Source organism: Podarcis vaucheri (genome assembly GCF_965113315.1).
Source record: "Podarcis vaucheri genome assembly, chromosome: Z".
Lineage (NCBI taxonomy): Eukaryota > Metazoa > Chordata > Lepidosauria > Squamata > Lacertidae > Podarcis > Podarcis vaucheri.
Genome location: NC_138758.1, coordinates 27,455,547 through 27,467,692, shown reverse-complemented (window position 1 = coordinate 27,467,692; position 12,146 = coordinate 27,455,547). Strand labels below are relative to the sequence as shown.

The 12,146-nt window shown below is 45.3% G+C and overlaps 1 protein-coding gene and 1 long non-coding RNA gene across 7 annotated transcripts in view; one reads left to right on the top strand and one right to left on the bottom strand.

The window, feature by feature from the left end:
- The window catches only part of TRPC5 (transient receptor potential cation channel subfamily C member 5), a 177,973-nt gene that overhangs the window by 118,004 nt on the left and 47,823 nt on the right, over positions 1-12,146 (top strand). For all 6 annotated transcript variants that reach the window (XM_082208239.1, XM_082208236.1, XM_082208240.1 and 3 more), the window contains exon 5: positions 7,784-7,923. In XM_082208239.1, the coding sequence (XP_082064365.1) occupies positions 7,784-7,923 (140 nt within the window). The remainder of the gene's footprint in view (positions 1-7,783; positions 7,924-12,146) is intronic.
- Positions 9,078-12,146, bottom strand: part of LOC309523996 — a 53,702-nt gene continuing 50,633 nt past the window's right edge. The window contains exon 5 of the long non-coding RNA XR_014215728.1: positions 9,078-11,200. This is a non-coding gene — a long non-coding RNA (uncharacterized lncRNA). The remainder of the gene's footprint in view (positions 11,201-12,146) is intronic.

Below are 12,146 nucleotides of genomic sequence, written 5' to 3'. Positions count from 1 at the left end.
AATAGGTGTAGCACCATAATTTCCAAATCAGTAGCTATTGTCTCTTCTGCAGGTGAAAAATGGTCAAATAGTATCCTGAATTTAGCCTGTTTTTGCTACCAGTTTGGGATGGGGCTGAGGGAAGAAGATAGGTATAATTTTTTCCTTTTCTTTTCCTCATTTGTCATTAGTTTGTGCTTCTGATTAGGGTTAGCCAGGTGGTACAAATGAGTTAAAATATTTATAGGGGCAGCAGTGAAATGGTGTACAGTACAGTTTGTGAGGCACACTCTGCACTGTCACACCTTGGGGAAGCACTGTGACAGAGCACATGTTTCACATTCAAAAGGTCCCTGGTCCATTCCCTCACAGCTAGTAACAGTGGGTAATGAGTAAGATCTCTGGAGAGCTTCTGCCAGTCAGAGGAGCCAATGCTGGGCTAGATAGCTTATACCTGAAGGGAGGATTTAACGGTGCAACAGAATGCCCTAGATCAAACCTGTCTTTGATTTCTGAGCCTGAAGACATGGCTGCAAGACAAGAGAAAATAGCCATTTACAATCTGTGAATTATTTAGCTTGTTCTTTGTGTTTATTCAAATGTTATTCTGAGTATTATATTTTTTTTTTGTCAGGAGTGGGGAATTTGTGTCCCTCTAGATGTTGCTGAAATATAGCTCCCATCATCCTTGACAACTGTCTAATAACACCTAGAAACCTATTGGAGTCTGCAGATTTTTAATGTGCCACCAGCCCCCTAAGTACAATTCTGTATTTGGGAATGGAAATGAGCCAAGGTATTTTGAACTTGGGATGGGAAACCTGCAGCCCTCCAGATGCTGCTGGGCAATCCCCCTCAGTCCTAAGCTATTGGCCAGGCTGGCTGGGACTGATGGCAGCTGGAGTCTAGCAACATAGGCTCCCCATCCCTGCTTTAGGCAAACAGATACTGCATTTCACCGCATAATGATTGCATTTCTGGTGCCTTTTTTCCCCCCTTTCCAAAAATGGGGGATGCACGTTGGAGGCAGAGGAACAGATTGGGGATGGGTGGCAGAGGTGGTTGCTGTTTCCCCTCCTTGTCTGGGTCCCAGAGCACAAGCCCAAGGTTAGCGGCAGCAGTGGCAGAGGCAATGGCGGCAGCAGCAGCCTTAGCAGCCTCACCTCCTCCTGCTACCTCTGCTCAGGCAGGTGGGAGTGAGCAGGCTTCTTGGCTGGGTCCAAGCCAAGGCCAGAGCGCACGGTGAGAGCCAACGGCACTGGCTTAAAGCAGGAACCCCATGGCCAAGCTGCCTCCTTGCCTCTCAACTCCATGCATTGCAAGGTGGCGGCAAGGGCAGCAGCAGCCTCCTCCAGATACTGTACCTCCAGGTACAGTCCTCAGGACCCAGACTCCCAACCTCACTGCCTCAGGAGCGCCCATGCTGATCCCCATCTCACCTCCCAATTTCCCCTGCAACTATTATGTGGGAAATGCCCTGGGACCGATTTTAGGGTCTGAAAAAGGGGTGTAGGACTATTACAAGGTGGCGACCAGTATGAGGTGAAATACGGTTGATACATTTGTACAGGTGCTGTTTCCAAGAGCTGCACCTAGAAAACCAGCTGCCAAGAATATGAGAGCCATGCTGGATTGGCACAGTGGCATTCTGCTCTCATAGCACCCATCCAGATGCCTGCAAGCAGACTGTAGGGGAAAATTCACTCCCCTTTGTCTCAACTTTCCCTGTAGGAAATTTTTTCCTACAGGTGCATCCTTTGAAAACAGCCCCTCTGCAGATGGATGGAGATCATCACACTCACTTAAAATAACTCATCATAATAATTCTCGCAAAGGTCAAATAATGGAACGATAATGGATGTTGTTTTAACTAAAGCTCTCAAAAACATTTTACTGGGTGAGCTGGATGATTCATGTGGGCAAAGTGGGCTTTTTTGTTTTTCCTTTCCTTCCAGTGATTTTTTTAATGTCCACTTCAACCTGTATGCAGCACTAGTCAAATGTTAAGAGTGAAAAGCTAAGCTTTCGCAGGTATGAAGTGCTAGATGGTGACATTGTCTCTTTTTGTCCTGCTGTTCTATATAAGGGGATTAGCTTAATTAGGATGAGCCTGGCAAATAAGCACGCTTCCATAAACACACATATTTCTTCGCCTCTTTCAGGTTAAGCTGCCCTGACCTCAAAGCAGCTGTGGGCATATAGGAGAACTCAAGCTATGAAAAAAACATATCCAGTCATTAGCTCCTGGACTATTAGCATCATGGATGATTAGCAAGCTTTCAGCCTAAGAAAGAATGCTCTCCCAGCATTATTAGAATGTTCCAGCAGCGGCACTTTTATTTGGTGGACATAACAGCCAGCCACATATAGATTTCCAGCTTATTTCATGCACTTCACAAACCCTTACACAGGAAACACAGAGGGTCGCTAGACATTTTGACAGATTCAGTCTCCTTGCTGCTACACTAAACTACATCATTGAAGAAAATGTACTGTAGATTGTGGCTGCAATTTGATGTCACTATAAGCCATAGTCTGTTATGACAGGAACATGCCTAGCCTTACCATGGCTGCAAAAATAAGTGCCTCTGAGTCTCTACTTTTGCTATGAAGGAAGCTGTGAATAAGAGTCAGGCTATCAGGAGCTTGTGAGCAGGACTAGTTAACAGGGGTGTTTGCAAGGGCATTTAGTAGCGGAGTTGGAGACGGGAGACCCCAAGGTCTGCATCATGGTGCAAGAGGCATGAACAAGAGGCATGAATGGTGAGGGAGCTGCTGCAGTGACCTTCAGCACCTGTGCCATGTTTGTTTTCTCGCCTGAGCGTGTACGAAGGCACACATGCTGCAAGTGTAAGTTGGTTGCCTGATCAGCTTTACAGGAAGATACAAGGGGAACAACTATCTTGAACCTGATCCTTACCAGTAGGGAAGAACTGGTATATGAGGTAGAAGGGTCTGAAACCCAAGCCCTTTGACGAACAGTTAAGGGAGTTGGGTATGGAGAGATGTGATATGATACACATCTTCAACAAGCTAAAGCGCTGCCACATGGAAGATGAAGCAAGTTTGTTTTACGTAGCTCCAGAGGGTAGGACCTGAACCAATGGATTCAGATTACAAAATAGTAGATTTGGATTAAACATTAGGAAGAACTTTCTAATGTTAAGAGCTGTTCAACCATGGAATGGACTGCTTCTGAAGGTGCTGGGATTGCATTCCTTGCAGGTTTTAAAACAGATGTTGGATGACCATCTGTCTGGGATTTTTTGGCTGTATATCATGCATTGCAGGGGGCTGAACTAGACCAGGGGTGGCCAACTCCCAAGAGACTGTGATCTACTCACAGAATTAAAAACTGGCAGTGATCTACCCCCTTTTGGGGGGTTCAGGCCAAAGTTGTTGAACTTTTTTTAGGCAGGAGGAAAGCCCCATTTTTTGAGGATTCAAGCCTAAGCTCAAGGGAGAAAGGGGAACAGCCACTCATCAACAGATTGCTGGGGAAACAAACAGCCTCACTGAGTAAACCCCGTTTTCCGTTCTCCAGATTGTGTGACAATGGAGGGCGGGACGAGGGCAGGGCCGGATTCTTTTTTTACCAGTGCTAAGGAAAGGGACCCAGCGATCAACCATGATCTACCAAAACCTCCCGGGGATCTACCAGTAGATTGTGATTGACCTGCTGGACATCCCTGGACTAGATGACCCTTGGAGTCCTTCTATGAGTCATCTAGTCCAATGCATTTGATGCATTATTTTTAAAACAGAGTTTTCCAGCTAGGTTGTATACAGAGTAGACCCACTGAAAGTAATGTATCTAAGTTAGACATGTCCATCAATTTCAGTGGATCTACTCTGAATAGGACTGATGTTGGCTGCTACCCAGAGTAATAGCATCACATCATCACTCAGATTTAGTGATGCAGCCAATCAGATATAGCCATGTGATGGCACTACAAAGCCAGTTCAGAGTGAATACAAAACTTCACTCTGAATGGGAGAACTGTGTCAAAGCCTCATCCAGACACACAAATATCACTGAAAGGTTAATTCTCCTGACTGCAATTAATCTCACATAGATCTCATGGGACCTAAAGGCAGGGGCAGACCTAGGGGTTATTTAGGTTGGCCCCCATCAAGGGTGCAGGCCCAGTGGGGCACAAAAATCCTGTCTCTCCACTCTGGATTGGAGTGGCCAGGAGCGCCTTCCCATCCATGCACTCCCTGGGCCACTCCTATGCTGCTCTGAGCAGCTGGACAAGGTGCACAGGCTCCTCTGGGTGCCTCAGCAGAGGAATCCAGTTGCTGTTATGGGACTTTGCAGTAGTCCTGTGGGCCCCTCAGTGGGCCAATGGCAATATTAGAAGTGTGAGCGGAGTGCCTTGTAGGGCTTAGAGCAAAGAAAGACAGAGCAGGAGGGGGGAAAAGGGAGGGAGGGCGGAAGGAGGCAGAAGGAAAGGACTGAGCAGAGAGAGGCAGACAGACTGACGGAAGAGGAAGAGGAGGGGAGGAGCAGAGCTCAATGGCACAGAGGGAGTCACTGTCATAATGTGAAAGGCAACAAAAAGTAAACTCCTTTAGTTTCTTGTCCGTGGTCTCTCCCAGTTTTGGAGGCACCGATACATCTCCTTGTCAAGGGTGCAAGGGAGCCTAGGTCCGCATCTGCCTACAGGCAAGCTGAAATTATGAATAAAAAAGACAGGTTGATTTTAAAAAGAGGGGGGGAAAAGACAAATCATCCCATTGCAGCTTTGCATTGTATTCTTACAGCTCAGCTGCACAGCTTCTAAAAACGAAGCTGAGAGTGATTATCTGAGTTGAAACACCAGAACAGCGGGAACTAGTCATTGCGTAAAAGAACGTGCTCACAGCACATGCCTGCAAGCAGGCTCCTAACTAGGTAGTATTTCTTAATGTCCCTCTCTCTGTCTCTGCGGAAACAAAAGGGATTACAGGGGAACAAACAAGCAAAGGATGAATTGATTGTAAATAAAATGATGGTGCTTCTTTTGTTTCGGGTGTCTTCGTACTGTTTTAATCTTGTCTTTAACAGTCAAAATAAATTACAAAATTGTCGAGTAGCACCTTAGATCATGGCCACTGGTCCCATCACCTCCTGGCAAATAGAAGGGGATCTGATCACTGCAGATGGTGACAGCAGCCACGAAATTAAAAGACGCCTGCTTCTTGGGAGAAAAGCAATGACAAACCTAGACAGCATCTTAAAAAGTAGAGACATCACCTTGCCAACAAAGGTCCGTATAGTAAAAGCTATGGTTTTCCCAGTAGTGATGTATGGGAGTGAGAGCTGGACCATAAAGAAGGCTGATCGCTGAAGAATTGATGCTTTTGAATTATGGTGCTGGAGGAGACTCTTGAGAGTCCCATGGACTGCAAGAAGATCAAACCTATCCAATCTTAAGGAAATCAGCCCTGAGTGCTTCCTGGAAGGACAGCTCCTGAAGCTGAGACGCCAATACTTTGGCTACCTCATGAGAAGAGAAGACTCCCTGGAAAAGACCCTGATGTTGGGAAAGACTGAGGGCACAAGGAGAAGGGGACAACAGAGGACGAGATGGTTGGACAGTGTTCTCGAAGCTACCAGCATGAGTCTGACCAAACTGTGGGAGGCAGTGGAAGACAGGAGTGCCTGGCGTGCTCTGGTCCATGGGGTCACGAAGTGTTGGACACGACTAAACGACTAAACAACAACAACAAAGCATCTTAGAGACCAACTAGGTTTGTTCATGCACACAAAAGCTTATACCCAGAACAAAGTTAGTTGGTCTCTAAGGTGCTACTTGACAATTTTTAATTTTTTAAATTTATTTCGACTGTGTAAGACCAACACGGCTGCCTACCTGAATCTTGCTTTAACAGGTTGTGTTTGTCTCCAAAAAGAAAGATATAGTGGGGCTATTGGTTAAACTGTAAAGGGAAGGCATTGTTTCATAGCAAAAAAAGTATTTCCTTCTTTAAAGGGGGGAGGGGGAGAAAATATGAAATGCCTCCTTCTAAAAAAGGAGGGAGACAAACGGAAAGAACAGTCACGTTCCATGCAGACGGCATGGCAGTAACTATAGTAACAATTCTAACAATGATTACTCGCAGTGAATGTAACATATGGGGTTCTTCATCAGAATCCACTCCACTGATTTGTTTGAACAGGCAAAAGAAAAAGAAGAAGAAGATGATTTTGGTAGAAAAATAAAACATTCCTTAACCAGTCTCATCATGATGATGATACTGAAATCACAGTTCAAAAGAAAGTGAAAGATAAGATTTTGTTAAGTTTTCATGAGGCCAGGGTGCATCCAAATAAGTTTCATTAGTACAAGGATCTACATTTGTACAATGAACCTTCCCACCTCCCTCTGCCCGGCCACACGCTCCTTGGGTCTGTTCTGGGGGCCTCCCCCAACCCTCTGGAGCAGATCCGTAGAGGGCAAGGGATGCACAGAGGGAGGAGAGCATGCAAAGTTTCACAGGGCGAGCAAAAATCATTGCACAAATGGAACAAGTGCAATGGATGCCTCTCATTGATTCAACTCTCTCTTTCCCTGTTGTTTAGTGACCATAAGGAAATGGAAGGGTCCAACATGGCTGGGTGCCTTTTCTTTTTGTTTCATTTGCTTGTCTTGTTCATTGTTTTTTCTTGCTGGGCGAATGTAGATAGAATTGATATTATATTTTGATAAAGCTCAATTAATGCATATTCAGGCCTGTAGTGATAGGATAAAAAACAATAAACTGGTAGTGGTGAAAAATATCACCCCCTTTTTGGGTCTTCCAATTCTAGGCGGAATCAATGTTTGGAGGGTGAGCAGACACTCCATTTAGGAACACAGGAGGCTGCCTATTTGGTCTATCCAGGCCGGGGACATTCCCAGTCCTTCCCGGAGATACCAGGAATTGAACCACGGACCTCCTGCATACAAAGCAGATGCTCTACTACGGAGCTATATAATAATTTGCACACAAAAAAATAATGCATGAAAGTCAGGGAGGCTGATGAGTAGCCCCAGCTCTTTGCATTGACTCTGCATGGAATTTGATGGGGCTGAAAGGGGATATAAATGGACACACAGATATGGATGGTGTGTAAAGCTACGTTACACAGAGCTGGCTCACTGAACTGGCCCATCTCACCATCCACTATCCCTCTTTAACTGGCAGAAACTCTTTAAGGTCTCAGCTTGGCAGAGGCTTTACCAAGAGAAGGGACAATGACTCAGTTGCAGGAACCGAGCACCAAAGGCTTGCTTCAGCATGGTCCACTGTCACGTCTCCAGTGCGCAGCCTGAATGCCAAAATGGGGAAATCAAAAGCCACTATTATGCTTGGGTCAAGAGGGGTGGCATGAACAGTCTCTAACAACTTAGGAAAGAGACTGTCTCTAATAAAAAAGGAAAGAGATACTCCCCCCCCACCTCCAAATAGGTTTTTTTCAAAGTTAAGCTGAATTTTCTCAAAGCAAACTGCTCTTGCTGCACTTCCATCTTAATATAAAAACGGTTAAATGTACGCTTCTTCCAGGGGCTTTTAAACCTTTTCCATTTGAAGTGGCAGCTCAGCTACTTATGCTTGTACTAGTCCTTCCACATCAAGCCATATTTCACATCCTGTCAGAGCAGACTACTTAAAAGCAGCATCATTATGTTTTTTCAGAAACAAAGGAGTGGCAAAAGGGGATCACTGAATCTTGCTTCTGAGCCACTGTTTTTAAATAGTGTTTTCATAATGTCCTGTTTACTCTGCTTTGGTGGCCAGTGAATGTGTCTCATGGAAATGAACTCTCTTTCCTTAGGTTTTATCTGGGGCGAAATCAAAGAAATGTGGGACGGAGGCTTCAATGAGTATGTTCACGACTGGTGGAACCTGATGGATTTTGCAATGAACTCTCTCTACCTGGCAACGATCTCTCTGAAAATTGTTGCATATGTCAAGGTATCATTAGCATGGAGCATGTGTGTGTGTGCACTCGTTAGCACTGGGGTAGCTAACCTGTGACCTGCAAGTCATATTTATGCTCTTAAGGGTTTTTTGTAGCTCCCCCATAGCCTTCCCCCCATTTGTCATTTTTAAATTAAAAAATCACTTACTTTAAAAATAACAATACATGTTTTTTACTGACCACTTCCATGTGTAAGTAAATGCCAAAAGCGTCTTGTGACCCCCTTCAAATCTTTTTTTATTTTAACCATCCACTTTTGCAACTCTTGACATTGGGCCCCAAAAAACATTAGTCACTCCTGCTTTAGTGTCAGGCTTCTCTAAGATATTGGCTTCTTTCTTTCTCTCTCCCTGCCAACCTGTGGGTCCTCAGATGTTGTTGAACTACAACTCCCATCACCCCCAGTTAGCAAGGCCAGAGCTCAGGTATGATGGGAGTTGTAGTCCAACAACATCTGGGGACCCACAGGTTGAGAACCGCTGGAACATATCAAATTCTCTGTGAATTCTATGATTACATTACAATTTGGGGGTATGATCAAGTTCAGGCATTTCCTGTTTGCATATCTGGAGTCTTGGGGATGTCTGCTTCTTCACCCTTTGAACTTTTTGACAGACTCACCTCTCCCCCCACCCCTTATTGGCCTCATTCATGGTTCTTAGCATCTTGTCTGCACTAGCACTAACCACATCAAGCTCTTAACCAGGGTTTGCAAACTCAGTTCAAATAAATGCTGATTTCAAATCCTGATTAGAAGTGGAATCCTATACGTGTATGCTCAGACATAATCCTGATGCATGTGGGACTTACTCTCAGATGTATAGTATTGTGGTCTGCAATGTGAACTTGGTTGCCATCAAATGCAGCTGTAAATGATAAACTATGGCTAGGGTGGACTTGGAAAGTGATGATGAATGAGTAACCAGTTCCTTATCCGACACCCACTTTGCAAACCATGGTGTTCAAGAAGCCAGTGTTACATGCATCAGAAATGTATCTTGCTTGTGCACCAGGTGCCCAAATAAGGATTTTTCTTCTATCCCAAGCAGCTGTGTCACTATCTACATGAATTGATGATGGATGGTGCAAGGTGGGCAGTGGTACAACTGCATTTTAACAGTTTTAGAATTTAACAATGAAACACCAGAGGATTGCAGCACTTAGAGATCAAAGGCAACAAAAGAAAGAGGGGAGATCTGAAACCATGCAAGTTAACATTTATTAGATAATTGTGGAGTTTGAGCACCAACCTCTCTTCAGAAGTCAAGGCAGTGCTCACCTGACCTATCACTGGCATCGCTGCACATTTCCAGGAGGGAAAGGGGAAGGGGCATGTTGGCTGGGAGGGTGAAACAGTGCAAACACACCTGCAGGATTGGCTCCACCTGCACATTAGCACCATACCAACTATCCCACCACTTATCCCTCCTAGTCAGGTGTAGTGACACCAGTGATGGGAATCAAGTAAGCACAGCCACTCTTCCATACTGACTGCTACTGTACATGTCCGTGCTCACGGGTTACTTGAATTCATGAGTTACATGTGCTACCCTGAAGGTGTGACATTTGGCATCTTTTATGTGGAACCTGTTGCTTTGCAGGGCGTTGGGCTAGATGACCCATTTTCCAGCTCTACAGTTCTATTATTCTATGACATGGGGGCCAATTGCACTGTGCCATTATTTGCTTTAATTATTTATGAGGTGTTGTCCAGAAATCACCACATCCTAATTTTGGACCTAAACATAGGAAAAAGATTGGTTTATTTGCAGGATGAAAATGGCAGTCAGCATCTAAACTGGTTTTTTGACATGGAGCGCCAAATGCTCCAAGACAGGAGACTAAAATGCTGAGATCAAATGGGGCCGGGCGGGGATGGAGGGTGCATGTACACTTGAATGCAAATGACCTGCGTTTGGATTGTGTGAGGGCCGGAGAATGGAAAGACCATGGCTCAGTCACAGAACATTTGCCTTAAATGCAAAAGTTCCCAGATCTCCATTCCCCAATGTTCCATTCCCCAAAAATCTGGAGAGCTACTGCCAGTCAGTAGACAAAACTGAGCTAGATGGACCAATGGCCTGGCTCAGTATAAAGCAGCCTCATTGTTTGTTGAAGGGCTGTAGCTCAGTGGTAGAGCATCTGCTTTGCACTCAAGAAGATCTCACATTCAATTCCTGGCATCTCCAGGTAGGGCTGCCTAAAATCCTGGAGATCCTCTGCCAGTCATTGTAGGCAATACTGAGCTAGATAGGCCATTGGTCTGACTCAGTATAAAGCAGCTTCCTGATTTGATTGTGGACAAGCCTGGACAGAAGGGATGCTGTAAAACAGTAGTTGCATTTGCTGAGTCCTGGCTGGTGTGACAATGCACGTTTCTCACTGCAGATTGATTGGGCAGTCCTGGGTGTGTGTGTGAATGTGAGTGGCAAGAGCCAATAGAGGACAAATTGTCTCAAGTCCGTGCCATATTTGGACCTTAGTGACAGATCTGTCCTGCATGGAAAGCGGATGTAAAAGTGCTTCACCAAAGGAAATTCCAGCGGGCCCGTGCTACTCAGAAGAAGGCTTATGTTCTTGTCATGGCCGATGAAGACCAAATTGTAGCTCATGCTTGAATTGGCAGTTGGCAAATAATCATTGCATGATTAGGCATTAGAATAGTCTCAGTGTTCTCACACCTCTTGATCACATCCATAACAAGAAATCTCTTTCCAATGCCAAGTTTTCCTTCCGCCATGTACTTGCAGTGAGGATGCACTTGCTGCACAGTTTCCTGCTGAGCAAAGTCAAAGGAATCATATACTTCAAGTGCATATGCAGAGTGACAGCCAGGGATGGCCCAAGACATTTTGGAACCTGAAGCAGACCTCAAAATGGCATTCCCCCCTCCCCGCCAGGGAAGAAGGGGTAAGGGAAGATCTACATCAGAAACAAAGGGCAGGAGAGAAAGATCTACATTTAGATCTGCTGCCCTGGTGGTTCCTGCCAACTGAGGCAGTTTCCTCACCTTGCCTCATGGGTGGGCCGGCCCTGGTGACAGCAGAGCCAAGCTCTTAGGTACCAGAGCTCTGCTCTTCACACATCAATCCTTGCTTCAGGGTTTTCAGACAGTACAAAACTTGCAGCATCCAGATAAAGATGTGTCCTCTGAGGAAGAGAACAAAGCTTGAAATATGTCAGGGTTTTCTATTGGCTTGCTTAATTTTGGCCTGTTCCTTTCTTTTGCTGAGTCTTCAAAACCTCTCTGGGGACTCCTTCACTGGTGTCCTAAGTAAATAAGTAAATAAATGTGTGAAGAAGATGGGAAAATGTGATTGGGTGACAGAGAGAAGGATGAACTGCTCAACACCTGCTTTGCCTCTTTCTTCACCAAAGGAAAGCAGTGCCCAACCCAGTGATAAAAGAATAAACGATGCAAGGAGGGAGCTGCAGCCCTAGATAGGAAAAGAGGCGGTAAGGGAACACCTAGCTACTTCAAATCTACAAGGCCTTGTGAGCTGCACCCAAGGGTACTAAAGGAGCCTGTGAATGTAATCTTACAGCCTTTGTCTGTAATCTTTGAGAATTCTTGGAGAACAAATGAGCTCTTCAGAAGCACAGTACCTGGAGGTAAACTATAGCCATCGTGTCCCAAAATAGAGGACTCCTTGCAATTAAGGACACTCAACATCCCTAGCCATTCACCATGCTGGCTGGGGCTAATGGGAGTTAGAGTTCAACAATACCTAAAGGTCATCAAACCACTTTCTCATGAGGCATGTTGCATCACTGGACACATACAAAATATCACCGTTTCAACAGTGAGCAACAGTGGTGGACCTTACGGTCTCAAATTTCAGCGGCACCTTCTGCAACCCCAAAACTTGGAGGCCCCTACATTTTGCCTTCAATTCTACCTCATAGTTGTGCCACTCCTTGCAGCTACCCCAAGGCTCCATGCCCAGTGTGGCCAAACCAGGCATGCTCCCTTAAATATGCCTCTATGAGCAAGCACAACCAGTACCTCATGTGGCAGAGATGGGCAGCCTAGCAGGAAGGGCTTCCAGTTGAGAGCACACCGTGTGCAAGCCACTTTGACATTCACTAGTATTTGGAAAGCTGCCTTTAATGATTTGGCACAAGATGGCCAGAATTGCTATACAGGACAAGAGAAGGATGCATCATTGATTTTTGATTTTTTTAAATGACCCAGTTAGAATTTGCCCTTGAAGAT